At 41.0% G+C, this 26214-nt stretch overlaps 1 protein-coding gene, 1 non-coding gene and 1 pseudogene across 2 annotated transcripts in view; 1 reads left to right on the top strand and 2 right to left on the bottom strand.

Annotated features, from left to right (window-relative positions):
- Positions 1-8064, bottom strand: part of LOC111166771 (uncharacterized) — a 50147-nt gene extending 42083 nt beyond the window's left edge. Inside the window, exons 1-2 of the mRNA XM_022558816.3 lie at positions 7892-8064; positions 4064-4108 (exon numbers count right to left, since the gene is read on the bottom strand). Coding sequence (XP_022414524.2) covers positions 4064-4081 — 18 coding nt within the window. The 5' untranslated portion in view covers positions 4082-4108; positions 7892-8064. The remainder of the gene's footprint in view (positions 1-4063; positions 4109-7891) is intronic.
- LOC115803110 (U6 spliceosomal RNA) lies at positions 553-656 on the bottom strand. The gene has a single exon (XR_004023773.1). It is a non-coding gene; the product is annotated as a U6 spliceosomal RNA (small nuclear RNA).
- A 13832-nt stretch (positions 8065-21896) lies between the features above and the next one.
- Positions 21897-24735, top strand: LOC111166573 (large ribosomal subunit protein P1 pseudogene; annotated as a pseudogene).
- Positions 24736-26214: the final 1479 nt, after the last annotated feature.

Below are 26214 nucleotides of genomic sequence, written 5' to 3'. Positions count from 1 at the left end.
AGCGTGGCACAACTACTGAGTCCGTGTGCCACAACTACCAAAGCCCATGTGCCTAGAGCCTGTGCTCCACAATGAGAGAAGCCACTGCAATGAGAAGCCCGCACACCACAATGAAGAGCAGTCCTCACTTGCTGCAACTAGAGAAAGCCCACGTGCAGCAACGAAGCCCCAAAGCAGTCAAAAATAAATAAATAAATTTATTTTAAAAAATTATTTAATTTTAATTTGTGAATCATTAGTTCAGAGCTTTCCTGTTCACTATAGGATACTTTAGGACAAATGAATCCTATGACCATGGGGTCTTTAGGCAAGTTGGCTGATGGTTAAGGTGAGACATGCTTATTTGTCTCCTATTTTATTTTTTTTATATTTATATTTTTGGAATAATGTTTTTATTGCAAAAAATACATAGAATTATAAAGGAAACAAATTATGTAGAAATACAGTTATCAAAATATTTTTAAAATGTGCGATATAGCACATGTAGTTTTTATTAACATAGTAAAGTTTACTGTCTATCGGTGGGTCTTATAGCTTTGATAATTTTTTTTTTTAAATATGGAAAGCTTCACGAATTTGCATGTCATCCCTGCGCAGGGGCCATGTTAGTCTCTGTATCATTCCAATTTTAGTATATGTGCTGCTGAAGCGAGCACTGTCCCCTATTTTATATTCAGTAACTCCTCTAAGATTATTGGGAATCTTAGATCATCTTAGATAATCTTAGAGATTATCTTACCTTGCTTAAGTTTAGTGGGATCCTAATATAACTGTACCGTGAGACCCAGTATTATTATTATTATTTTTTGCGATACGCAGGCCTCTTACTGTTGTGGCCTCTCCCATTGCGGAGCACAGGCTCCGGACGCGCAGACTCAGCGGCCATGGCTCACGGGCCCAGCCTCTCCGCGGCATGTGGGATCTTCCTGGATGGGGGCACGAACCTGTATCCCCTGCATCGGCAGGCGGACTCTCAACCACTGCGCCACCAGGGAAGCCCGAGACCCAGTATTATTTGCATGAAGGTTTGTGAATCAATGCAATATAGCAGATGACAAAATTAATTCAGAAACTATGTTGTAGAGGCCCCAGAAACCAAACAGTGCCCCTTTATCTTTTCTGTTGTGTAAATTCTTTTACTATTTTAGATTTCCAGTTGGGTTAAATTGTGGACCTTTGTTTCAGTATTTTTTCACTTATTTCCTCTCTCCTGTCCTTCCCTGTTTTAGTTTTTCAGTCACTGTATATACTTCGGGGGAGAGGGTGACCTCTCTACCCTGGTATTTATAAAATTTTTCCCTCCAGAGGGCCTCACATTAATGCCATGAGGAATAGGGGTCTCCTCCAGGACAACAGGTTGCTTTATAGGGTTTAAGGACCCCAGGTTTAGGTCAGTTTGAACTAATCCCTTGGCTGTGCCACAAGGATGCCATGGGTGTTGCCCCCTGTAACTCTGACGGTCAGGAGCTTTGTTGCAGTAGAGACAGGGGCAGCAGCAGAGGTACTTAGGGGTCCTGGTGCGCCCCCTGGTATTAGGAGGGCGGATTCAGCCTGCCATCTATTGGCTGTCTTTCCCCCTCTCTTCTCTTTTTCTGTCTTTTTAAATGACTGTTCTTTCAAGAGCAACACTCAATGGAGCCACCTCTTGCACAGGGCATAGTCTCTCTCTCTCTCTCACCCTCACTGGGGTGTGTCGAGGCCAAGCCTGCCTCTGTCACAGCTTCATTCTAACACACAGATAAATCCTGGCAAAGATATCAACCCAGGACTAATACAAGGAGGGCGCCAATCCCATACTGCTGCTCCCCAAAGCCTAGGAATTCTTGAAACTGCCAACTCTCGTCTGCTGAATCTAAAACTGAGGCTTGGTATGGTCAGCAATGCAACACAGGCAGCACAGCTCACAGCACGAGGTCCCTGGCACCTAGCAGCCCACAGCCCCGGCTGCCATAAGACAACACAGCGGGTGAGCGAGTCAGAGCAAGAGAAGACAGACCCACGGGTGGTGGTCATGTCTGGCCAGGCTGCTCACCACACCAACTGTTCTTGCCACCGGCAGAGGTGTGATTTCCATGTTGAGACTGATGCTGGTGTGTCATGCAAACACACACACACTCAGGGTAGGAAAAAGCCTATGACCGGGACTTCCCTGGTGGTCCAGTGGTTAAGGCTCCGCTCTCCCAATGCAGGGGGCATAGGTTCTATCCCTGGTCAGGGAACTAGGATCCCGCATGCCACCCGGTGGGGCCAAAAAAAAAGGTCTATGACCCACGTAATTGCGCTCTTGGGGGGAGGGGAGGGCAGGGCTGGCCTCTCAAGCAGCTCTGAGAAGGCTTCAGAAAGCAAGGAAAGGAGCCTGGCCTGGATTTTTATCATGGCTGGGGGATGTTAAAGGAAAAATATTCAGTGACACTTGTCAAAGAGGTAAAGCAGATTTTATCCAGAACCCCTGGGACAGGTACAGAGACCACTGCGATGGGATTTCACAGCCAGGGGGAAATGAGACTAGGCTCAACTCTGAATACAGCACGTGGAAGTGGGAATTCATGGCCAGAGAGCAGGATGGGGGGTGTCAGTGGATGGAAAATTACTAAAAGAAAAACCAGGGATTGGTGGGTCTGGATAAACTGACCTAACAGGATTCTTACTGAAGTCAGGCCAGGGTGATCACACATCACCTGAGCAATGGTGGGAGTGTAGGAACCCAATCAGATACAGAAGGCAATCAGACATGGGCAGCTGGGGAATTCGGTGTAACTGACGCAGCAGGGTTTCTGGTAAAACTGGATCTCACGAGGAACTACACAGATAGGCCCAGGAGAAGGTTTAGGGTCAGAACCAACAATTCTCTGGTCAAGCAAAGAATCTTTGTCAGGGGTTGGGCCAGGATAAGAGTTCTGCACACAGACAGGGGCTTGTGTGGCTGGAATGTGAAACTAATGCCAGAGGACTACAGACTTTGTTATCGGCTTTTCCGGGCGTGGACACAAGGGGAAGAGAGAAGGGAGGCGTAAGCTGTCGGTAAACATCAAAAAACGTGGAGTCTGTACAAACACAGAGAACAGACTTGTGGTTGCCAAGGGGGAGGGGGGCTGGGGGAGGGAAGGACTGGGAATGTGGGATGAGCAGATGCAAACTGTGATATATAGAATGGATAAACAACAAGGTCCTACTGTGTAACACAGGGAACTATATTCAATATCCTGTGATAAACCATAACGGAAAAGAATATGAAAAAAGAGAATGTATATATATAACTGAATCACTTTGCTGTACAGCAAAAATTAACACAACATTGTATACCAACTATACTTTAATCAAGTTTCAAAAATGTGCAGTCTGACTACTCATTATAAGGACAAACTTGGGTATGAAAAATATGAATTCACAATGGCTTGTTTTTATATAAAGAAACATTAACAGGAAGCTCAAGAAATGATTAAAACTGTGTATTTGCAGTGGCTGGAGTAACAATGCTGGAGGGGACCAGGACAGGTGGGCAGTGACTTTGCTTAAGTTAGGCTTTTGTATCTCACAGGTTTCTTGAAAATAAGCAAAGTATATACACCCCGTGTTACTATTTAATAGTCTTTCTTTAATTTTAACTTTTGTACATAGGAAACTATTGTTAAGATCTAATTCCTTTGAACACTAATGGTTACAAAAGTATAAACCATAATTTTCAAATCCCTTGCTAACTAAAATGACAAGGTGTATCCTAGTTTGTCCCTTCCCTATATCTCACATGGGGGAGGGTGGTATTTTCAGAAATCAATATAACATTATAATGCAACAGGGGTTTGGGTTTAGTTCTTTAAATGCAGTGGAATTTTCAAAGATGTATGTAAGCTTTGATTAGCTGTCCTCACATCAATTGCTTTAGCTTTTTTTTTTTCTTGGCTGTGCTGCACGGCTTGCAGGATCTTATTTCCTTGACCAGGGATTGAACCAGCAGTGAAAGCCACGAGTCCTAACCACTGGACTGCCAGGGAGTTCCCTGCCTTTTAAATTTCAATATTCTCTAAGGACATGCACAAACACTGATGTAAAATGAAACACATACCTGAAAACGTAAACACATTCATCTCACATCTTGAGGTTCTCTTCCCTAAAAGGAACAAAAATTCTATTTAGTTCCACAATTTTCTTGCCTTACCGACATCATATCTCTCAATCAACTGAGATTTTTCTTTAAGCCCAAGAAACTAAAAATGTTATTTCCTACACAGGGAATTAATTACAAAGTGCTAAGGGAAACTACAGCCAAAGGGCTGCACTATTCAATGGATAAAAGAATCCAGAGGAAAGAGACACAAATATTGGAATCAGCACAAATAAGCAGTCAGCGTCTCACAGGACAGAAGGAGCCTGTTTGAAAGTTTAACACCCACTAGCCTCTCCTGGTTGAGATAGAACTGCTGGACCAGGTCAGTCCCTGGTGAAGGAGGGTGGGGGCACCTGAGCAGCCACAGGGATGGACTCTGGGAGCGCCACACGCCCTCCTCTCCCTGGGGAATAATGGAACCACTCCCTTTTTCAGGCTTCCATTCCCACAGTGAGAAAACTCTCAGTAGAATTCAATTTAAGATTCTGACCCAAAAGAACTCCCACATTCATGACCCCTAACCCAGGACACAGAACTCCTGTCACAGACTTTCTCAATGTAAACAAATTACACTCTGAGTGCAGCTACACTGTGGATGTAAAACTCCAACCTAGGGCTTCCCTGGTGGCGCAGTGGTTAAGAAACCACCTGCCAACGCAGGGGACAAGGGTTTGAGCCCTGGCCCGGGAAGATCCCACATGCCGTGGAGCAACTAAGCCCATGCGCCACAACTACTGAGCCTGCACTCTAGAGCCCGCAAGCCACAACTACTGAAGCCCACATGCCTAGAGCCCGTGCTCCACAACAAGAGAAGCCAGCGCAATGAGAAGCCCGTGCACCACAACGAAGAGTAGCCCCTGCTTGCAGCAACTAGAGAAAGACCACACGCAGCAACAAAGACCCAACTCAGCCAAAAAATAAATAAATAAATTTATATTAAAAAAAAAAACCCAACAACTCCAGCCTATACCTAGAAACAGACCCGCGGGAACCACGGTTACAACCTCAAAAGGGGCATCACCATCCCATCTCCCCCCAAACCCTTTCTGCCATGTGCAGTTGTTATCCCCAGCTTTCCAGGGCTCTGTAGCTTCTCTCAGCTTAAAGGCTCCTTCCATGGTGGGTATGAGCAGGTAGGACACCTGCTGGGCTCTCCAGGAAGAACCAGCTGGGCCTTCAAGTACTTCCCTTTGCAGCCTCAAGGGGGCCTCACCTTGAGTCACTGACCTCAGGCCTCTGCTCCCAGTCACATTGCTTTGGACCACACGATGCTATTTTAAATGACCCCAGTGGCTGAAGAATCTAGCAAAAGCACACAAACCTAGTGTTTATGTAGAAAGGAGGGAAAAATTGTAAGGCTTTTTTCTAGTTCAACAAGAAAACGCATAAGTATCTATTACTCTCAGAAAATAATGATATTAATTAATTATTTCACAGCAAGAAATTGTTTTATAAAAACATAATTGGGGGGGTAAATTAGGGGTTTGGGATTAAAATATACACACTACTATATATAAAACAGATAACTAACAAGGACCTACTGTATAGCACAGGGAACTATACTCAATATCACTAACCTGTAATGGAAAAGCATCTAAAAAGTATATATACATATATTCATATATAAATATACACGTATATATGTATATATATGACTGAATCACTTGACTGTACATCTGAAACTAACACATTGTAAATCAACTATATTTCAATAAAAATTTTTAAAAAACTGTACTTGAACACCTCAAGCCTAAGCCCTGGAATTGCATTTGAACAATCCCCCGCCCCCCCCCCCAAAAAAAACGCAAAACAAAAAGAACAGACCTCAGGATATTACTACACCCGCTCAGGGAGGGAAGAAAAAAGAAACAAGAATTTTTAATGCAATGTAATACAAGAATATTTTCTTTTTTCTGAAACTCACCTATTTCTTGCCTCTTTGGAAAATGCTATCGTTCAAGCTCCACTGCTTACATAAATTTTAATTTTTTGAGTAACTGAGGCTCACATACATGAATAAATCTTTCCAGGGTGACAAACCCAGGGAGGGGAACTGATTACAGGAGAGAACACCCAGGAACGTTTCCAAAGAAGAAACTCTACCTAAAGGACTACCCATAGGATGTCTGTGCCCAAGAAAGATCCTCGAGGAGAGGGCACAAGGATTTCATACGATGTAGTTCTGAAACAGAAGGGGAGGGGACACGGCACCACCTTTAAAAGAATGACATAGCCTGAGGACATGACATAAACTGATTAGAATAGGTCCAAGATGGCGGACAAGTTGACTTCCACTAGACCTTGAGCCTTAGTATACACTCACTGTAACACACTCACAGGTGCCATGACAGTTCCAAGGCCGAGCATAAAGGTCAAAAAGTGGGCGGTGGCCCAATTCCTGGAAATCCCCACCCCTTCTCCAAAATAGCTGGAATACCCCTCCCACTCATTAGCCTATGAAATTATCCACCCCTATAAAAATGGCCAACCCCCACACCCTGGTGCCACTCTCACCTTCTGAGATGGCCCACACTCTGTCTGTGGAGTGTGTCCACTTCTTACCTATCGCTTTGTCTCTCACTGAATTCTTTCTGCGATGAGACATCAAGGACCTGAGCTTCATTAAGTCCTGAGACCAGGTGTGAGATCTCAGTTAAAAGACCGTGGGTTCAAGCCCCAATCTGAGTTACACGGTTTCAGTTCCAGGTGGTTGGTTTCAGTTCCTGGTGGTTATTCTCAGATTTCCTCTCATGGAAAATATCCACAGCAAGTATAAATCCTTAAAAAAGAGCCACCCATGACTCTTTAGAAAAAGGATAGGGACTTCCCTAGTGGCGCAGCGGTTAAGAATCCTCCTGCCAATGCAGCGGACACGGGTTCGAGCCCTGGTCCGGGAAGATCCCACATGCCGCGGAGCAACTAAGTCCGTGCGCCACAACTACTGAGCCTGTGCTCTAGAGCCGGCGAGTGACAACTACTGAGCCTGTGAGCCACAACTGAAGCCCATGCACCTAGAGCCCATGCTCCGCAACAAGAGAAGCTACTGCAATGAGAAGCCCGTGTGCCACAACCAAGAGTAGCTCCTGCTCGCCGCAACTAGAGAAAGCCCGCGTGCAGCAATGAAGACCCAACACAGCCAAAAATAAATAATTTTTTAAACAAAGAAAAAGGATAAACAATTAAAATATTGGGTCTGTTTGAAATACACCAGGGAGAACGAAGAGTTGATAATGATGCTCTGAATTGAAGACGAAAAGTTGGCTGTGGGAATGAGGGAGGGATGTGGAAATTTAGGGGTTTATTGCCAGTTTTAAGAAGAGCTAATCTGGAAATTAGTCTGGATCCTGGATTTGAGACCCTGCTCTCCAAACATTTGGAAAACTCAGGAGAAAACGAGTGCCCCCTGGGGAGAAAGGAGGGACTGGGACCCCACAGGCCACAGCTCCTCCCACGCACGAACCACGGAGACGGAATCACGATTGTCCCCTGATAACCCTCCCCATGGTCACCACACATTCTAGACGAGTCGCGGGGCTGTGGGCGAAGAGCTGCCCAGAGAGGCTCCAGGCAAGCCACCGCCTGCAGTGACGGGACAGGACGCCCGGGGTCTCGGCTGCCGACCCAGCTCCGCCACTGCGACAGCCGGAGGGAATGAGGTCTGAACGGCGCCCCCTGCGATTTTGGGTCCGCAGACTCCTGAGCTTACCGCGCCGGGAGGCCCACGTCCCGCCACGGCCGGTTCAGACTATCCTCCCTGTCCTGGGACACCTGGCCCAGCACACTCACCATTTCCCGGCTTTGGGCTCCTCCGGCGTCTTCCCATAGACTCCCGCGGCCCGTGCAGCACGTATTTACGTTGCAGCAGACACACCTGAGACACGTAAACGCAGACGAGATTCCACGCAAAGCGTGGCCACGAGCGTCCACGCAGTTTGCTGAGCGTGGCCCACCCACTTTCCCCTGCTGCGCCCCTGATTGGACAGTTCGCAAGCACCCGCCCCCCCCTCTCTCCTGAGTGACAACGGGTCAGGAGGTCACATGATTGAGCAGAACCAGTTTCCAGGTGGGCAGGAGATTGTCCCTTACAGCGACGTTTGCCTTTTTTTTTTTTTTTTTTTTTCGGTACGTGGGCCTCTCACTGTTGTGGCCTGTCCCGTTGCGGAGCACAGGCTCCGGACGCGCAGGCTCAGCGGCTATGGCTTACGCGCCCAGCCGCTCTGCGGCATGTGGGATCTTCCCGGACCGGGGCACGAACCCGCATTCCCTGCATCGGCAGGCGGACTCTCAACCACTGCGCCACCAGGGAAGCCCCAGCGACGTTTGCCTTTAAACCACACTTGTCACTGGCCCTAGAGGGACAGTGGCGACTTCCTCAAATCTTTCAGAATGTGGGGACACAGGTGTGCTCAGGAAATTCCAGAGTAAGATTCCGAAACAACCGACGTCCTTATCCAAAGCAAGAGGGGCGCCCTGGTCAGGGCAACTGGGAAAAGAGGGTTTGCGGTCCTCCACGGGGCAATACTTGGCATAGACTGTGAGGCCACTCAGGACACTGTGACCCTTGTTTACAAGCACACTGAAAAATGACCTCACCATGTGTAATAAAGAGTCTGGCTCCATTTTTATCTTTGTTGACAGCGTTGAGGCCGTCACTTTCCCCTCTCCACACATGTGGTATTTTAGCTAGAGAATCCCCTGGCCTCCCAAGCACTTGACTCTGGTGGGAAGTTTGAACCCTGCAGCCCTTGCCTGGGAACAGGGACTCTTCTCCCACTAATCATAATTTGCGAGATGTGTTCAACAATACTCTCAGGTATACATTTTACACTAGAGGGAAATTTATTTTAGTTTCAGAGTGTGTGCCTAGAAATTTTGAAATGTAAACGGCTATGATATCCCTAAGGCAATCCAGTTACTATTTTTTTTATAAATTTATTTATTTATTTTTGGCTGCATTGGGTCTTCGTTGCTGTGTGCAACTAGGGAAGCCCCTAGTTACTATTTTTACCAATATAACAAAAAACAATAAGTTTTGGGGGCTTCCCTGGTGACACAGTGGTTAAGAATCCACCTGCCAATGCAGGGGACACGGGTTCGATCCCTGGTGCCGTGGAGCAACTAAGGCCCTGCGCCACAACTACTGAAGACTACCTGCCACAACTAGTGAAAACCGAGGGCCTAGAGCGCGTGCTCTGCAACGAGAGAAGACACCGCAGTGAGAAGCCCGTGCGCTGCAACCAGAGAAAGCCCGCGGGCAGCAAAGAAGACCCAATGCAGCCAAAAATAAATTAAAAAACAAAACAAAACCAGGGGCTTCCCTGGTGGCACAGTAGTTGAGAGTCCGCCTGCCGATGTAGGGTACGCGGGTTCGTGCCCCGGTCTGGGAAGATCCCACATGCCGCAGAGCGGCTGGGCCCGTGAGCCATGGCCGCTGAGCCTGCGCGTTCAGAGCCTGTGCTCCGCAACGGGAGAGGCCACAACAGTGAGAGGCCCGGTACCACAAAACAAGAACAAAAACAAACAAACAAAACAAACGAGGTATAATTGACATTGAACATTATATATATATAAAACACAATAAGTTTTGGAAATGTGGGATATACTTGAAAACTTTTAATATTCTTAACACATTGGTTCAAAACGTCTAATGCATTTATTTATCTGAATAGTTTTATTGAGGTAAAATACACATACCATACACTGCATCCCTTTAATGTGTACAAGTCAATATTTTTCAGTACATTCACAGATATGTTCAATCAGCACCACAATTTCTGAACATTTTTGTCACCTCTAAAAGAAACCCCGGTACCCTTTAGATATCACTTCCCTATCTTCCCATCTTCCTCCTCCAAGCCAGAGTTGTAGGCAACCTCTAATCTTTCTGTTTCTATAGATTTCCCTGCTCTGGAGTTATATACGAATGGAATCATATGAAGTATTGTCTTTGTAATTAACTTCAGTTGCTTAGTATAACTTTTTCAAGGAACTTCTATGTGGTAGCATGTATGGATACCTCATTCATCTTTATGGCTGAATAATATTCCACTGTATGCGTAAAACACATTTTCTTTATTTACTCATTTCTTAATGGACATTTAGTTTGTTTCCACCTTTTGCCTATTATGAATAATGTTGCAATAAACTTTCGTGTACAAGTTTTTGTTTGGACATATTTTCATTTCTATTGGGCATATACCTAGGAATGAATTGATGGGTCCTATGGTAATTCTGGGTTTAATTTCTGAGGAATTGCCAGATTTGTTTTCCAAAGTTGTTGCACCATTTTATATTCCCACTGGCAGTGGTTGAGGGTTCCAATTTTCCCATATCATCCACAAAACTTTTATTATCTCACTTTTTTAACTCTAGCTATCCTAGTGGTTGTGAAGTGGTATCTCATTTTTAAAAATATATTTATTTATTTGGTTGCACCGGCTCTTATCTGCGGCAGATGGGCTCCTTAGTTGTGGCATGCATGTGGGATCTAGTTCCCTGACCAGGGATTGAACCCCAGCCCCCTGCATTGGGAGCATGGAGTCTTAACCACTGCACCACCAGGGAAGTCCCTCTCATTGGGGTTTTGATTTGAATTTCTCTGATGGCTAGTGCAAGCATCTTTTAATGTGTTCTTGACCATTTATACATTTTCCTTTAAAAATGTCTATTTACATTCTTTCATATTTTAAAATTGGGTTAGTTGACTTCTTACTGTGTTATTAGTGTTCTTTATATACCTTCAATACAAATCCCTTAGATATTTTATTTGCAAAACTTTCTTCCATTCTGTGGGCTGTGTTTTCCTTCTCTTGCTTTAAAATTTTAACTTTTAACACATACTATGAAGTTTACATCTTAAATGTCCAGTTCAGTAGTGAGAAGTACACTGACATTGGGAAATCAATCTCAGAAGTGTTTTCATCTTTCAAAACTGAAAATCTAAACATATTAAACAACATCTCCCACTTCCCTTTCCCCCAGGCCCTACCAACCACCATTCTACTTTCTGTCTCTATGAATTTCACTATTCTAAGTACTTCATACAAGTGGATTCATATAGTAGTTGTCCATTTTTGACTGGCTTATTTCACTTAGCATGATGTTCTCGTTTCACCCACGTAACAGCATATGTTAGAATTTCCTTTCTTTCTAAATCTGAATAAAATTCCATTCTATGTAATACTAAATTTTGTTATCCATTCATTTTTGATGGACACATGAGTTGCTACCACCTTTTGGCTCATGAATAACATTCCTGTGAACATGGGTGTAGAAATATCTGAGTCCTGGGAGTACATACCCAGAAACAGTATTGCTGGATCACATGGTAACTTTGAATATAATTTTTGAGGAACTCCTATACTGTTTTTTGTTTGTTTGTTTTTGTGGAGATTGTGTGTGTGTGTGTGTGTGTGTGCGCGTGTGTGTGTGTTTTGGTTGCATCGCCCGGCTTGCAGGATCTCAGTTCTTTGACCAGGGATAGAACCAGGCCCCAAGCAGTGAAAGCGCGGAGTCCTAACCACTGGACTGCCAGGGAATTCCCATGCCATACTGTTTTCTAAAGTGGCTGCACCGGGCTTCCCTGGTGGCACAGTAGTTAAGAATCCGCCTGCCAATGCAAGGGACACGGCTTCGAGCCCTGGTCCGGGAAGATCCCACATGCTGCAGAGCAACTAAGCCCGTGCGCCAGACCTACTGAACCCGAGTGCCTAGAGCCCGGGCTCCACAACAAGAGAAGCCACCACAATGTGAAGACCACACACCGCAACGAAGAGTAGCCCCTGCTCGCTGCACCTAAAGAAAGCCCACGAACAGCAAGGAAGACCCAATGCAGCCAAAAATAAGTAAGTAAATAAATTAATTAAAAATAAATAAATAAAGTGGCTGCACCATTCTATATTCCCACAATAGTAAACTTGGGTGCCAATGTGTGTTTTCACCTTTTTGATAGTATACTCTTAAGTACAAAAGCTAATAATTTTGATTAAATTCAAGTTGTCTGTTTTTTTTGGTGTCATCTTGAATAACTTTGTGCCAAATCCAAGGTCATGAATATTTTCCTCCATATACATATATATTTTGGCCGCGCCACTGGTCATGCAAGGATCTTAGTTCAAGGACCAAGAATTGAACCTGTGCCCCTGCAGTGGAAATGCAGTGTCTTAACCACTGGACCTCCAGGGAAGTCCCTACATTTTTTCTAAGAGTATTAAGGTTTAACCTCTTATGTTTAGGTCTTTGATCCATTTTGGTAAATTACTGTATGTGGTGTGATGTAAACATCCACTTTATTCTTTTGCATGTGGCTATCCACTCGTCCCAGTGCCAACTTTTAAGAATAATATTCTTTTCCCATTCTTGGCATTGTGTTTGAAAACCAGTTGACCACAGACGGATGGGTTTATTTATGAAATCTCATTCTATTCCAATGATTTATATGTCCATCCCCGTGTCATTACCACACTACCTTCATTACCATTGTTCAGCAGAAAGTTTTGAAATAAGGAAATGTGAGTCCTCCTACTTGATTTTTGCTTTCATTGTTTTGGTTATTCTGGATACCTTGCAATTCTATTTGAATTTTTGAAACAGCTTAACAATTTCTATAAAGAAGTCAGTTGGGATTCTGACAGAGATTGCACTCAATCTGTGGATCATTTGGAGGAGTATTGCCATCTCAAAATATTGTCTTCCAATGTATGTACATGGGAGGTTATACCATGTAATTAGATCTTTAACTTTGCTCAACAATGTTTTGTGGATTTCGGAGTTTTTGCTTGGTATCTCTTTTGTTAAATTTAGTCCTAACTATTTTATTCATTTTTATTGTGGTACAGTTGATTTACAATGTTGTGTTAGTTTCAGGTGTACAGCAAAGTGAATCAGTTAAACATATACATATATCCACTCTTTTTTTAGATTATTTTCTCATATAGGCCATCACAGAATATTGAGCAGACTTTCCTGTGCTATACAGTAGGCTTTTATTAGCCATCTATTAAATGTCAATCCCAATCTCCCAATTTATCCCTCTCCCCTATTTTATTCATTTTTACGCTCTTGTGAATGGATGTTTTCTTAATTTCATTTTCAGATTTTTTGCTGCAAGTGATTAGAAATAGAATGTATTTTTATATATTGATCTTGTACCCTACAACCTTGCCAAACTCGATTATCATTTCTAATGTTTTTTTAAAAAGTGGATTCCTTAGAGTTTTCTATTTACAGGATACATCATCTACACGTAGAGACAGCATTACTTTCTCTTATCCAACCTGGATTCATTTTATTTCCTTTTCATTCATTTATTCATTGCACAATTGTCCTGGTTAAAACCCCCAGGGTATTGTCAAATAGAAATGATAAGAGCAGATATCATTGTTTCCTTCCTGATATTCAGGGGAAAGCATCCAGTTTTTCACCAATTAAATATAATATCAGCTGTGATTTTTTTCATCGATGCTCATTTTCATGTGAAGGAAATTTCTATCAATACCTGGTTTGCTGAGGGTTTTTATCATGAGAGGGTGCTGTAGGTTGTCAGCTACAGCTGACCCTTGAACAATGCAGGGGCTAGAGGTGCTTTCCCCAGGCAGTCAAAAATCTACATATAACTATTGACTCCCCCAAAACGTTATTAATAGACTACTATTGACCAGAAAACATAAACAGCTGATTAGCATATTTTGTATGTAATATGACTGTATACTGTATTATTACAAGAAAGTAAGCAAGAGAAAATAAAACATTATTAAGAAACTCATAAGGAAAATACATTTACAGTACTGTACTGTATTTATCAATACCATAAGTTTGTCTTCAGTTTACAAGATGAATTGTCTATCAGTACCTCCATCCATATTGTCTTATATGATACAAAACGCTGTGACGCTATATGTATTACTAACACGACATCAAAAATGAAAAGATAATGTGAAAAAGAAATTCATAATTATAATGATTCATGCACTGATAATGAAGAAATGGCAATATGATTGCTTTATGGTAGCCTCGTGTAATGGATACAGTTGCTTCATGGTAGCCTAGCCTATAACTAATGAATGAATCATTATAAAATTTTTATCATGTATTATGGTCATATTCATAATACAGTATTGAAAACATTGTTCCATTTTTTGAAAAAACCACTTACCTGTGATCATAGGCTGATATGTAGTTTCTCCAGTTACGAGAGAGAAGCATACTGTATGGTAATGTAATTCTTTGAAAGCAAAGTTATAAAACAGTAATAAAATTTACACATCACTAATTTTATATTAAATATCACTCACTTTATACCTAGGTAAGGATAGGCTTTCCACTTCCATACAAGTCTTGCAGATGATAATAATTAAGAGATGATGACAATAATGACACAAAAACATCTCATACAGTTCTTGCCAAACAGTTATTAGATTTTCACATGAAGACATTCACACACATATACAATAAAGTTGATTAACTGTACAGTATGATGAATATTTACTATTCATTAAGTAGAAGTGAATCATCATAAAGGGTCTTCATCCTTGTCTCCACATTGAGTAGACTGAATAGGAGGGTGTGGTCTAGCTCTCTGAGGGATGGCAAAGGTGGAAGAGGTGGAGAAGGTGGAAGGGAAGGCAGGAGAGGTGTAATTTTGTGGAAATACACTGTAATTTCTGTCTGACTCTTTTGTTTATTCATTTCTCTAAAAATGTTTCATTTCTCTAAAAATATTTCATTCATTTCTAAAAAAATGTTTCTATAGTACCAATTCTTCTTCCACCATTTGCTTTAGTTTCAGTGCCTGTATCATAGAAGGGTCCATGTCAAAAAGAAGTCAAAAGCAGTCTTTTTTTTTTGGCTGTGTTGGGTCTTTGTTGCTGAGCGTGGGCTTTTCTCTGGTTGTGGCGAGCAGGGGCTACTCTTCATTGCCGTGCGTGGGCTTCTCAATGCAGTGGCTTCTCTTGTTTTGGAGCATGGGCTCTAGGCACGCGGGCTTCAGTAGTTGTGGTGTGCAGGCTTAGCTGCTCCGCAGCATGTGGGATCTTCCCAGACCAGGGATCGAATCCGTGCCCCCTGCATTGGCAGGAGGATTCTTAAGCCCTGCCTGCGCCGCCAAGGAAGTCCAAAAGTAGTCTTGAATAACTGAAACTCTTTGATTGTCTAATGTCAGTTTGTTTCTGGCACTGCTTCTATATCTTCATCGTCTGGCAATGATTTGGAAGCACTCAGCTCCATCAAGTTATCTGTTAATTCCTCTGGTGTGGTGTCTACTAGATCTCGAATTTCTCCAAAATCCATATCTTGAAACCCTTCACCCCCCCCCGAATTTTTTTTGCCATACCCACAATCTCTTTCATGATTTCCTTGATTTGCTCTGTTGCAAATCTTGTGGGGTCATGCAAAACATCTGGACACAGTTTTCTCCAGCAGGAATTTATTGTTTGGGATTTCACAGCTTTTTCTATAAAAATGATGGCATCTTTGATGGTGCAATACTTCCAGGCTTTCATGATGTTCTCTCTTTTGGAGTTCTCTTCCATAGCATTGACAATCCTTTCCATAGAGTGGTGTGTATAATGAGACTTAAAGTCCTTATGGGGACTTTCCTGGTGGTCCAGTGGCTAAGACTCCGTGCTCCCAATGCAGGGAGCCTGGGTTCGGTCCCTGGTCAGGGAACTAGATCCCACATGCCACAGCTAAAGATCCTGCAGGCCGTAACTAAAAGACCCTGCATGCCGCTATGAAGATCCTGCGTGCCGGAACTGAGACCTGGCACAGCCAAATAAATAAATAAACTTTTTTTTTTTAAGTCCTTATGACTGCCTGATTTAGAGGCTGAATTAGAGACCTTGTGTTTGGGGGCTAGTAGACCACTTTGATGCCTTCAGTGTTGAACTCGTGGGGTTCTGGGTCATCAGGGGCATTCTCAAATACCAAAAGAACTTTAAAAGGCAGTCTCGGGACTTCCCTGATGGCACAGTGGTTAAGAATCCACCTGCCAATGCAGGGGACATGGGTTCGAGCCTTGGTCTGGGAAGATCTCACATGCTGCGGAGCAACTAAGCTCGTGCGCCACAACTACTGAGCCTGAGTGCCACAACTACTGAAGCCCACGTGCCTAGAGCCTGTGCTCTGCAACAAGAGAAGTTACCACAGTGAGAAGCCCATGAACGGCAACAAAGAGTAGCCCCTGCTCGCCACAACCAGAGAAAAGCCCACGGGCAGCAACAAAGACCCAATGCAGCCAAAAAATAAAATAAATTTAAATAAAAGTATTTCATAAAAAGTGCAAGATTTCCATACCTGCTGGCATAGTGGCAGCAATGGCTTAAGGAACACCCTTCTCTCTTTTTTTTTTACTATGGTCCTTATGTTGGACTCATTTATCTTGAAATGGAAAGCAACTGCAGCTACAGACCTAAATTACAATATATATCAAGCAATTCAACTTTTTCTTGTAATGTCATGATATAATAGGGAAGAACAAATCTGACTCCATATTGGATCTGTTTCTTTTACTTTTACCTTGCTATTCTATTGCTTTTGCTACAAGTTAATCACTAAAGGGATGTTGCCTACAAGCTTAAAGTATACATAATGGTCCATCTCTGGGAACCCTGCCTCCCATGTAATGAGCGTTAAGCTAAAATACCTTTGTTTAGCTCACAGAAAACATCCTGGCGAGGCTTACCTGTGAATGGATGCAGGAAGGAAGAAGTTAACACATTCCCTTCAGAGTCTGACTGGAACCAGGAAACGTTTGAATTTATCCCCTTCCCTTTTCGTGTAAAAGAAGCCTGAATTCTAACTCAGGGAAGATGGTTCTTTGGGACACTAGTCCACCATCTTCTTGGTCTGCTGGCTTCCCAAATAAAGTAGCTATTCCTTGCCCCCACAACTAATCTCTTGATTTGTTGGCCTGTCGTTTAGCAAGCAGTATGAGCTTGGACTTGGTAACAGTGACTTTTCTCTGCTTCTTGGGAGCACTTCCAGCATCATTAGTGGCACTTTCCATGGGTCCCATGGTGTTATTCAAGGTTTACAGTATTGCACTGAACATGATGAAAAATACTCAAGAACCAAAAAGAACACTTTTTACTGCCATATGCAATTCACTGGAGAGACAAACTGCACACATGGAGATGATTAGCATCACATAAGTTTTTTTTTTTTTTTTTTTTTTTGGCTGCACCATGCGGCTTGTGAGATCTCAGTTCCCTGACCAGGGATTGAACCCAGACCACAGGTTCAATTCGTTGCAGTGCAAGCAACGAATCCTAACCACTAGACCACCAGGGAACTAGCATCACATGACATTTTATGGATACTCACATCACTTGAGCTCACCAAAATAGCATCAGGAGGTGACTACAAAATTATTCAAATAGTAGAGTATATACTACAGTTAATTTTATGTAGTTTTAATATGGCATGTTTCTGTTTGTTTACATTTCTCTCAACTGCAAATGGTGCTATGTATGGTCTGTGTGTGCATATGGTTTGGTTTTTTTTTGTATTACTAGTCTTTTTTAAAAAATTTATTGGAGTACGGTTGATTTACAATGTTGTGTTAGTTTCAGGCGTACTGCATAAGTTTTGATAAGTTTTAACATTTTATAATAGATGTGTGTATATTTTGTGGTAGTAAATGATAAAATAGACTAGTATCTACATTTAATAGATTCGTGACATACCTAGCTTTTCCTTAATTTTTTCAATATTTCCAGGCAACATGGTTCATCTGCAAGTTTTTTCAAATTGTTGCAAATCTCCAAAGTTTTTTCCAATATATTTTTTGGAAAAGATCTGCATATAAGTGGACCTGTGCAGTTCAAACCTATGTTGTTCAAGGGTCAACTGTACTTTCTATGAGTCTACTGAGGTGATCACAACATTTTTGCTTATTACTGTATTACTACATTATATTGCCTAAGTTGATTTTGAGATATTAACTCAACCTAGCATCCCTGAAGTAAATCCAACTTAGTCACGCTGTATATTTGTGGTTAGATGATGCTGGATTAGGTTTTCTAGTATGGTTGATTTTTTTGGCATCCATTTTCACAAGGAAAATTGGTTTCTTCATTTTTTAATAATACCTTTGGTTTTAAAGTAAGAGTAATACTGGTCTGATAGAATGAGTTTGAAGTGTTGTGTTGATTCTATTTGTGGGGAGGGTTTCTGAAGAATCATATTAAACCTATGAATGATTCGGAGAATTCTATGGTGAAGCCATTTGGGCCTGGGCTTTCCTTTTGAGTCGTTTTTGCTTAGTAATTCAACCACGTCACTCGTATAGTCAGAAACTCTATTTTTTCTTGAGTTATTTTCTGCAGGATGTATATTTCTAGGAGTTTGTCTATTTCATCTAAATTATCTAGTTTGTTGCCATACTGTTCATTGAATTCCTTTATAATCCTTTTTATTGCTGTAAGGTTGGTGGAATAGTCTTTCCTTCTGTCCGATTTTCGGAATTTGAGTGTTCTTTTTCTTTCAGTCAGTTTAGCTAAAGATTTGTCAATTTTATTAATTTTTTTCAAACACCCCACTTTTGACTTCACTGATTTCTATATGCTGTTTCTATTCTCTATTTTCTGCTCTTTTTTATTTCCTTCATCTCATTGGGGGGTGTGTGTTGGTGACCATCCTTTCAAGTGTGATAAGGTGGAAGGTGAGATTATTGGTTTGAGACATTTCCTCACTTCTGTATGGATTTCTTCTTTGACACATTGGTTATTTACGAGTATTTTTTTTCATATTTGTGAATTTCTCCAGTTTTTCCTAAGTTATTGATTTCTAATTTCATTCCATTGTTGTCACAGACCATAAAAGTATTTATTCTTAGTATTTTAAATTTAGTGAAGTTTATGTCCTAGCATTTGTTCTACCCTGGAGGTGTCATATGCACTTCTGAAGAATATATATTCTGTTGTTGTTGGGTGCAGTGTTCTGTAGACACGTAAGGTGTACTTAATTTATAGTGTTTTACAAGTCTTTTATTTCTGTGTTGATATTTTGCCTAGTTGTGTATATAATATTCAAAGTGAGATACTGGAGTCTCCATTTACAGTTGTTTTTCCCTTCATTTCTCTTTTGCTTCATTTATTTTGGCACTCTGTTATTAAATGCACATATAAATGTTATAGCTTCCTGATGAATTGACCTTTTTCATGATACAGCCTTCTATATCTCTAGTAATATTTTTTCTTTTAAAGTCTTTTTCCCTCCTGGTATTAGGAGAGTCTCTCCAGCTTCCTGGTGGGTGTATTTACATATATATCTTTTTCTGATCCTTTTACTTTCAATATTTTTGCATCTTTGAATTTAAAAGCATTTCCTATGGAGAGCATATAGTTGCCTTTCTTTTTTGTCTTAAACATACGGTGATAATTTCTGACTCTTTTTTTTTTTCTGACTCTTGATTGGATTATTTTACCCATTATATGAGTATTTATATTACACCTGCATTTTACCTTTTTTTCCCCAACAGTTCTCATGACATTTCAGTCCCAACTTCGCTTCTTTATTGATTTCTTTTCCATTAGGTTGAATATGTTGAATGTAGTATTTTACTTTTTAAAATAAATTTTTCGTAAACAAACAATAGGACAGGCTTCACGTAGTCCCTGAGGCCTAGGCCAGTGAGTGGGGTTGCAAGGTCTGGAGAGAAGAGGTGAGGAGGTAGGTAAGCCAAGCCTGGGGACCAAGTCTAGAGACAGCCTTAGAGTCAAAGGCACTGCTTTGGAAAAGGTCCTTTATGAACACAGGAAAATGGACAGATTTAGTGCTGTAAACAAGGAGGAAAGAAGCTTAGGGCTTTGTGGCATTTTAGGGTCCAATGGGGTCTGTGCAGTCCTGTGGATTTTCCCCCATGTTTTATTATTGTGGTAAAATACACATAACATAAAATTTACCATCTTAACCATTTTCAAGTATATAGTTTATTGGCATTTACATTTATACTGCTGTACGACTATCACTACCGATCTCCAGAACTCTTTTCATCTTCCAAGATTGAAATTCTATGTCCAGTAAACAACTACCCCTCCATTCTGCTCGCTCCCCTGCAAACCACCATTCTACTCTCAATCTCTATGCATTTGACTTCTCTAGGTACCTCATATAAGTGGTATCACACAGTATTTGTCTTCATATGAATGGCTTACTTCACTTAAAATAATGTCCTCAAGCTTTATCCATGTTGTAGCATATGTTGGAATTTCCTTATTTTTTAATGTTGAATAATATCCCATTGTATGTATATACTACCTTTGATCATCCATTCATCAGTCTATGTACATTTGAGTTGCTTCCACCATTTGCCTAGTGTGAATAAATGATGCTAAAAAGATAGGTTTACAAGTATATCTTAGAGATTCTGCTTTCAACTGTTTTGGGTATATACCCAGAAGTGAAATTGCTAGATTATATGGTGATTCTGTTTTTAATTTTTTGAGGAACTACTTATCTTTTTCCATACTGATTGTACCATTTTTATATTCCTACCAACAGTGCACAAGGGTTCTAATTTCTCCACATTCTTTCCAACACTTCTTATTTTCTGTTTTAGTGTTTTCTTATATTACTCATCTTAATGTGTGTGAATATACCTTTATTTTAATAGGAATCATTACTGTTGCCCTCACAAATGCTGGATGCTGTCTGTATCACACCTACTATTTATATTCATACCTGAGCAATTCCTGAAACAGTGTTAATTTAATTTGTATTAGATGGTGGAAACATAAATAATTCCTGATGACATCCTTAATCATGGAGGCCTCTACCCTCCATAGAGGAAATACACAACACACCTCTGGTTCCCCTGTTATCTTACATTCATTGTGAACTTTCCTTCAGAGCTCTTATTTCTGATTGACTGACTGATTGATTGGACGCTGTTTTTTTTTCTTTCCTTTATTATGCTTCCATGAAAGGGAGAGCAATAGATACAAATAAGGCCATGTCTATAAAGCTAAAGACAAATTGAACTGGCTCCAAAAATTCATTTTAATGACATTGCAACAGAGTCAGATGTTCAATGGGGCCATAACAGTCCATCTACATGTTTTCATATGGTTTTTGCCCAGGGCTTGAAATGGGAGAAAGAAAATATCACTGGTTTTAACAATAAATCTCTTCCAAATGTAACTTCTTTTTTGAAAAATTAATTAATTAGGTTGCATCAGGTCTTAGTTACAGCAGGCGGGCTCCCTTGTTGCAGCTTGCCAGCTCTTTAGTTGTGGTATGCAAACTCTTAGTTGTGGCATGCATGTGGGATCTAGTTCTCTGACCAGGGATCAAACCCCAGCCCCCTGCGTTGGGAGCACGGAGTCTTAACCACTGTGCCACCAGGGAAGTCCCACAAATGCAAGCTCTAATTCCCTCTCTCTCTTTTTTTTTTTTTGTGGTACGCGGGCCTCTCACTGTTGTGGCCTCTCCCGTTGTGGAGCACAGGCTTCGGACGCGCAGGCCCAGCGGCCATGGCCCATGGGCCTAGCCGCTCCGCAGCATGTGGGATCTTCCCGGACTGGGGCATGGACCCGTGTCCCCTGCATCGGCAGGCAGACCCTCAACCACTGCGCCACCAGGGAAGCCCTAATTCCCTCTTTTAAGTAGCAAAAGGTATTATCTCCTTCTACTTTCTACTCCTAACCAAAAATATCTAAACAAGTTGTAACTACTGATAACCCCAACTGTATCACGCAGACAGACAATGCAATGACAAAATCCCAGCATCTACAGAAGCTTCTGAGCAAACCAGGTTCTTCCTCACCCTTAAATATACACAGACCCTCACAAGATGTTGCCAAATGTCAAACGTTATATGGGAGTCAGAGTATGTTACTTTCAAATAGGAAAAGAGATGAGGCAAAATATTAAAAATGAATATTGTATGTGGGGATACTGAATCTTTTAATATCTTACTTCTGATTTATAAACCAAATTTTATTGTTTGTTAACAGTATTTCTTTCCCCACAAACCTAAAAGCACCAGAATTGTAAGAACTTGTTTCATGCTACTATATCCAGACCATAGAGTGCCTTGATTAATTTTGTGCTTAATTACATAAGTTTTGACGCTAGAGTGCTGGGTAGAAGAGGGATCGTCAAAAGTTAACATTAAAGACTAGGTCCCTCAGCACTGGACAGCTACATGTAAAACAATGAGATTAGAACATTTCCTCATACCATATACAAAAATAAACACAAAATGGATTAAAGACCTACATTTAAGATCTGAAACCATGAAACTCCTAGAAGAGAACATAGGCAGAACACTCTCTGACATAAATTGTAGATATATATATATTTGGATTTGTCTCTCAAGGCAAAAGAAATAAAAATAAACAAATGGAACCTAATTAAACTTAAAAGCTTTTGCACAGGAAAGGAAACCACCAACAAAATGAAAAGACAACCTACTGAATGGAAGAAAATATTTGCAAATGATATGACCAACAAGAGGTTAATATTCCAAATATATAAACAGCTCATACAACTCAGTATCAAAAAAACCCAAACAACCCAATCAAAAAATGGGCAGAGGAACTAAATAGACATTTCTCCAAAGAAGACATACAGATGGCCAAAGGCACATGAAAATATGCTCAACACCAGTAATTAATAGAGAATGCAAATCAAAACTACAATGAGGTACCACCTCACACCAGTCAGAATGGCCATCATTAAAAAGTCTACAATAACAAATGATGGAGAGGGTGTGGAGAAAAGGGAACCCTCCTACACTGTTGGTGGGAACGTAAGTTGGTGCAGCCACTATGGAAAATAGTATGGAGGTTCCTTAAAAAACTAAAAAGAGAGCTACCATATGATTCAGCAATCCCACTCCTGGGCATATATCCAGAGAAAACTCTAATTTGAAATGACACATATACCCCAATGTTCATAGAAGCACTATTTACAATAGCCACGACATGGAAATAACCTACATATCCATCAACAGATGAATGGATAAAGAAGATGTGGTACATATATACAATGGAATACTACTCAGCCATAAAAAATGAAACAATACCATTTGCAGCAACATGGGTGGACCTAGAGATTATCATACTAAGTGAAGAAAGTCAGAAAGAGAAAAACAAATACCATATGATATCACTCATATGTGGAATCTAAAATATGACACAAATGAACTTACCTATGAAACAGAAACAGATTCACAGACATAGAGAAAAGACTTGTGGTTGCCAAGGGGGATGGGGGTGTGGAGGAGGGATGGATTGGGAGTTTGGGATTCGCAGATGCAAACTCTTATATATAGAATGGATAAACAACAAGGTTCTACTGTATAGCACGGGGAACTATATTCAATATGCTATGATAAACCATAATGGAAAAGAATATCAAAAAGAATATATATAAAACTGATTCACTTTTGACTTTTGGTGATTTCAGCAGAAATTAACACAACATTGTAAATCAACTATACTTCAATTAAAAAACCCCCCAAAAAACAAAAAAACAAAACCCCCAAAGAAACAGCCTGCTTTCCTCAGCTACCGCTAAAGTGGCTCAGCCCTTCAGAGGAAGCTAAGGTCCGCATTGGGGACCAGCAACTAGCATCACGCCAGGCAGTACCACACCTAGCCCTCACTTGCACTGTGGCCTCCACTGCCTTGTAGCCCACCTGCACCTACTCCTGCACCTACTCAGCCCTCATCCTGCATGACAATGAGGTGAAGATCACGGAGGATAAGATCAATGCCCTCATTAAAGCAGCCGATGTAAATGTTGAACCTTTCTGGCCAGGCTTGTTTGCACAGGTTCTGACCCATGTCAACATGGTGAGCCTCATCTGCAATGTAGGGGCTAGTGGACCTGCCCCCTCCACCACTGCCGCCCCAGCTGAGGAGAAGAAAGTGGAAGCAAAGAAAGAATAATGTGAGGAGTCTGATGGTGACATGGGCTTTGGTCTTTTTGACTACACCTCTTTCGTAACATGCTCAGTAAAAAGCTGAACTCTTAGAAAACAACAAAAACAGCACAATCAAAAAATGGGCAGAAGACCTGAACAGACATTTTCCCAAAGACATACAGATGGCATACACATGAAAAGATGCTCAGTATCCCTAGTTATTAGATAAATGCAAATCAAAACCAAAATGAGATATCACATCATACCTGTCAGAATGGCTATTGTCAAAAAGTCTACAAATAACAAACAGGATGTAAAGAAAAGGGAACCCTTGTACACCGTTGGTGGGAATGTAAATTGGTGCAGCCGTCATGGAAAACAGTATGGAGGTTCCTCAAAAAATTAAAAACAGAGTTGCTATATGATCCAACAATTCCACTCCTGGGTATATATCCAGAAAAGATGAAAACACTATTTTGAAAAGATACATGCACCCCAATGTTACAGTAGCACTGTTTAAAGTATGGAAGCAACCCAAGTGTCCATCAACAGATGTATGGATAAAAAGGATGTGATATATATATATATATATATGTATATATATAAAAAATGGAATATTACTCAGCCATAAAAAGAATGAAATTCTGCCATTTGCAGAAATATGGATGGACCTAGAGAATATTATGCTTAGTGAAGTAAGTCAGATAAAGACATATACTGTATGATATCACTTATGTGTGGAATCTAAAAAATAATACAAATGAACGTATATAGCAAAACAGAAACAGACTCACAAACGTGGAAAACAAACTAGTGGTTACCAGAGGGGGAGGAGAGCGGGGAGGGGCAACTTAGGGGTATGGAATTGAGAGATACAAACTACTATGTATAAAATAGATAAGCAAAAAGTATGTATTACATAGCAGAGGGAATTATAGACATTATCATAATAACTTTTAATGGAATATAAACTATAAAAATACTAAATCACAATGCTGTACACCTGAAACTAATGTAATATTGTAAATCAACTATACCTTAAAAAAAAAACACTAGGTCCCTCAGCAAGAAAGGCCTGATTTGAACAGTGGTCAGTCTTTGTCCCTTGCTAGCACGTATGTCTGACATTTAATCTAAACGCATACACCTCAGTTGACTAAATGTGTTAAAATAATCAAAGAGAACAGTTTAGTTGATCTAAGCAAATTTATTTCATACATCATGAAGCAGGTGGTCTCTACTCTCAACAGTCCAGAGAACTGCAAACCAAGGAACAGGGCTGCAAGCTTTTGTAGAGAAAGGCATTCAGGGAATAAGGAAAGAGTATGTGTGTTCAGTTCATTGGCAGGGGGTGCATATCTGAACTTATATGGAACAAAGTAATTGTTATAGATTCTTGGCAGTTAGACATTGGCTGGCTGGCTGTACTGCATTTCCAGTCAGGTAGTGCATTTACAGGAACAGGAAAGTTATCTCAGTCTTGGTTTATGTTTTGAGGTGGCAGCTCCAAATTGGGCCTAGAAATTTACTTCCACAAAACATAATGAAAGTACTATGGAGTCTGCTAAGGAGTGAATTTGTATATTATGACCAAGCTACTGTCTGGAAACAGTTAAAAAGCGTCAACTACACAGTAAGAAACGTCTAAATGTTTAGATAACATGTAAGAAAGGAAAAACAGCACTGGACTGGCCCACTCAACAGTAAACCAAGTCTTACTCTGTTGAAGGGAAAAAAGTCACAAACCTCCACCATCAGACAATGCTGTTGTGTGACCATGCTTGATAAAACAAGATCAAGGAAACTTTATAATCATTTCTCTAAAATGGTAAAAGAGAACATAGTATCTACAACAAAGATGACCAAATTCTCAACGATTATGATCACCAATCACAGAATTACATTTACCTTCTCACAGCATCCAACAGAGAGCAACGTCTTGCTTCATCAAACATCAAATCACTAACACTAGTCCAAATGCTATAAGGGTGCTCAAGGCACCCTCTTACCTGTAAGCCCAGTCATTTATTGGTTGTGGTCATGCCTATTACTACAAGTCAACACATAACTCTCTGTGACTACAGGTGTGTCCTGGTTTTCTTTGGCAAGAGGGTACTGACAGAAACGTGTCTGTGATATTATGAGTGAATGAGAAGTTAGGTTAATCACAAAAATTTAAACTATATAAGAACAAAAATAAATTTTCCTGAGAATAAATTTCCCGAACTTGTATTACATA

This window comes from Delphinapterus leucas, unplaced genomic scaffold, assembly GCF_059928025.1.
Source record: "Delphinapterus leucas isolate spDelLeu-1000000601 "Yukka" unplaced genomic scaffold, BTC_Dleu_Yukka2 spDelLeu_asBTCV2_sq25, whole genome shotgun sequence".
NCBI lineage: Eukaryota > Metazoa > Chordata > Mammalia > Artiodactyla > Monodontidae > Delphinapterus > Delphinapterus leucas.
Note: the sequence above shows the minus strand (reverse complement) of the source record. Positions and strands in the feature narration are given on the sequence as shown.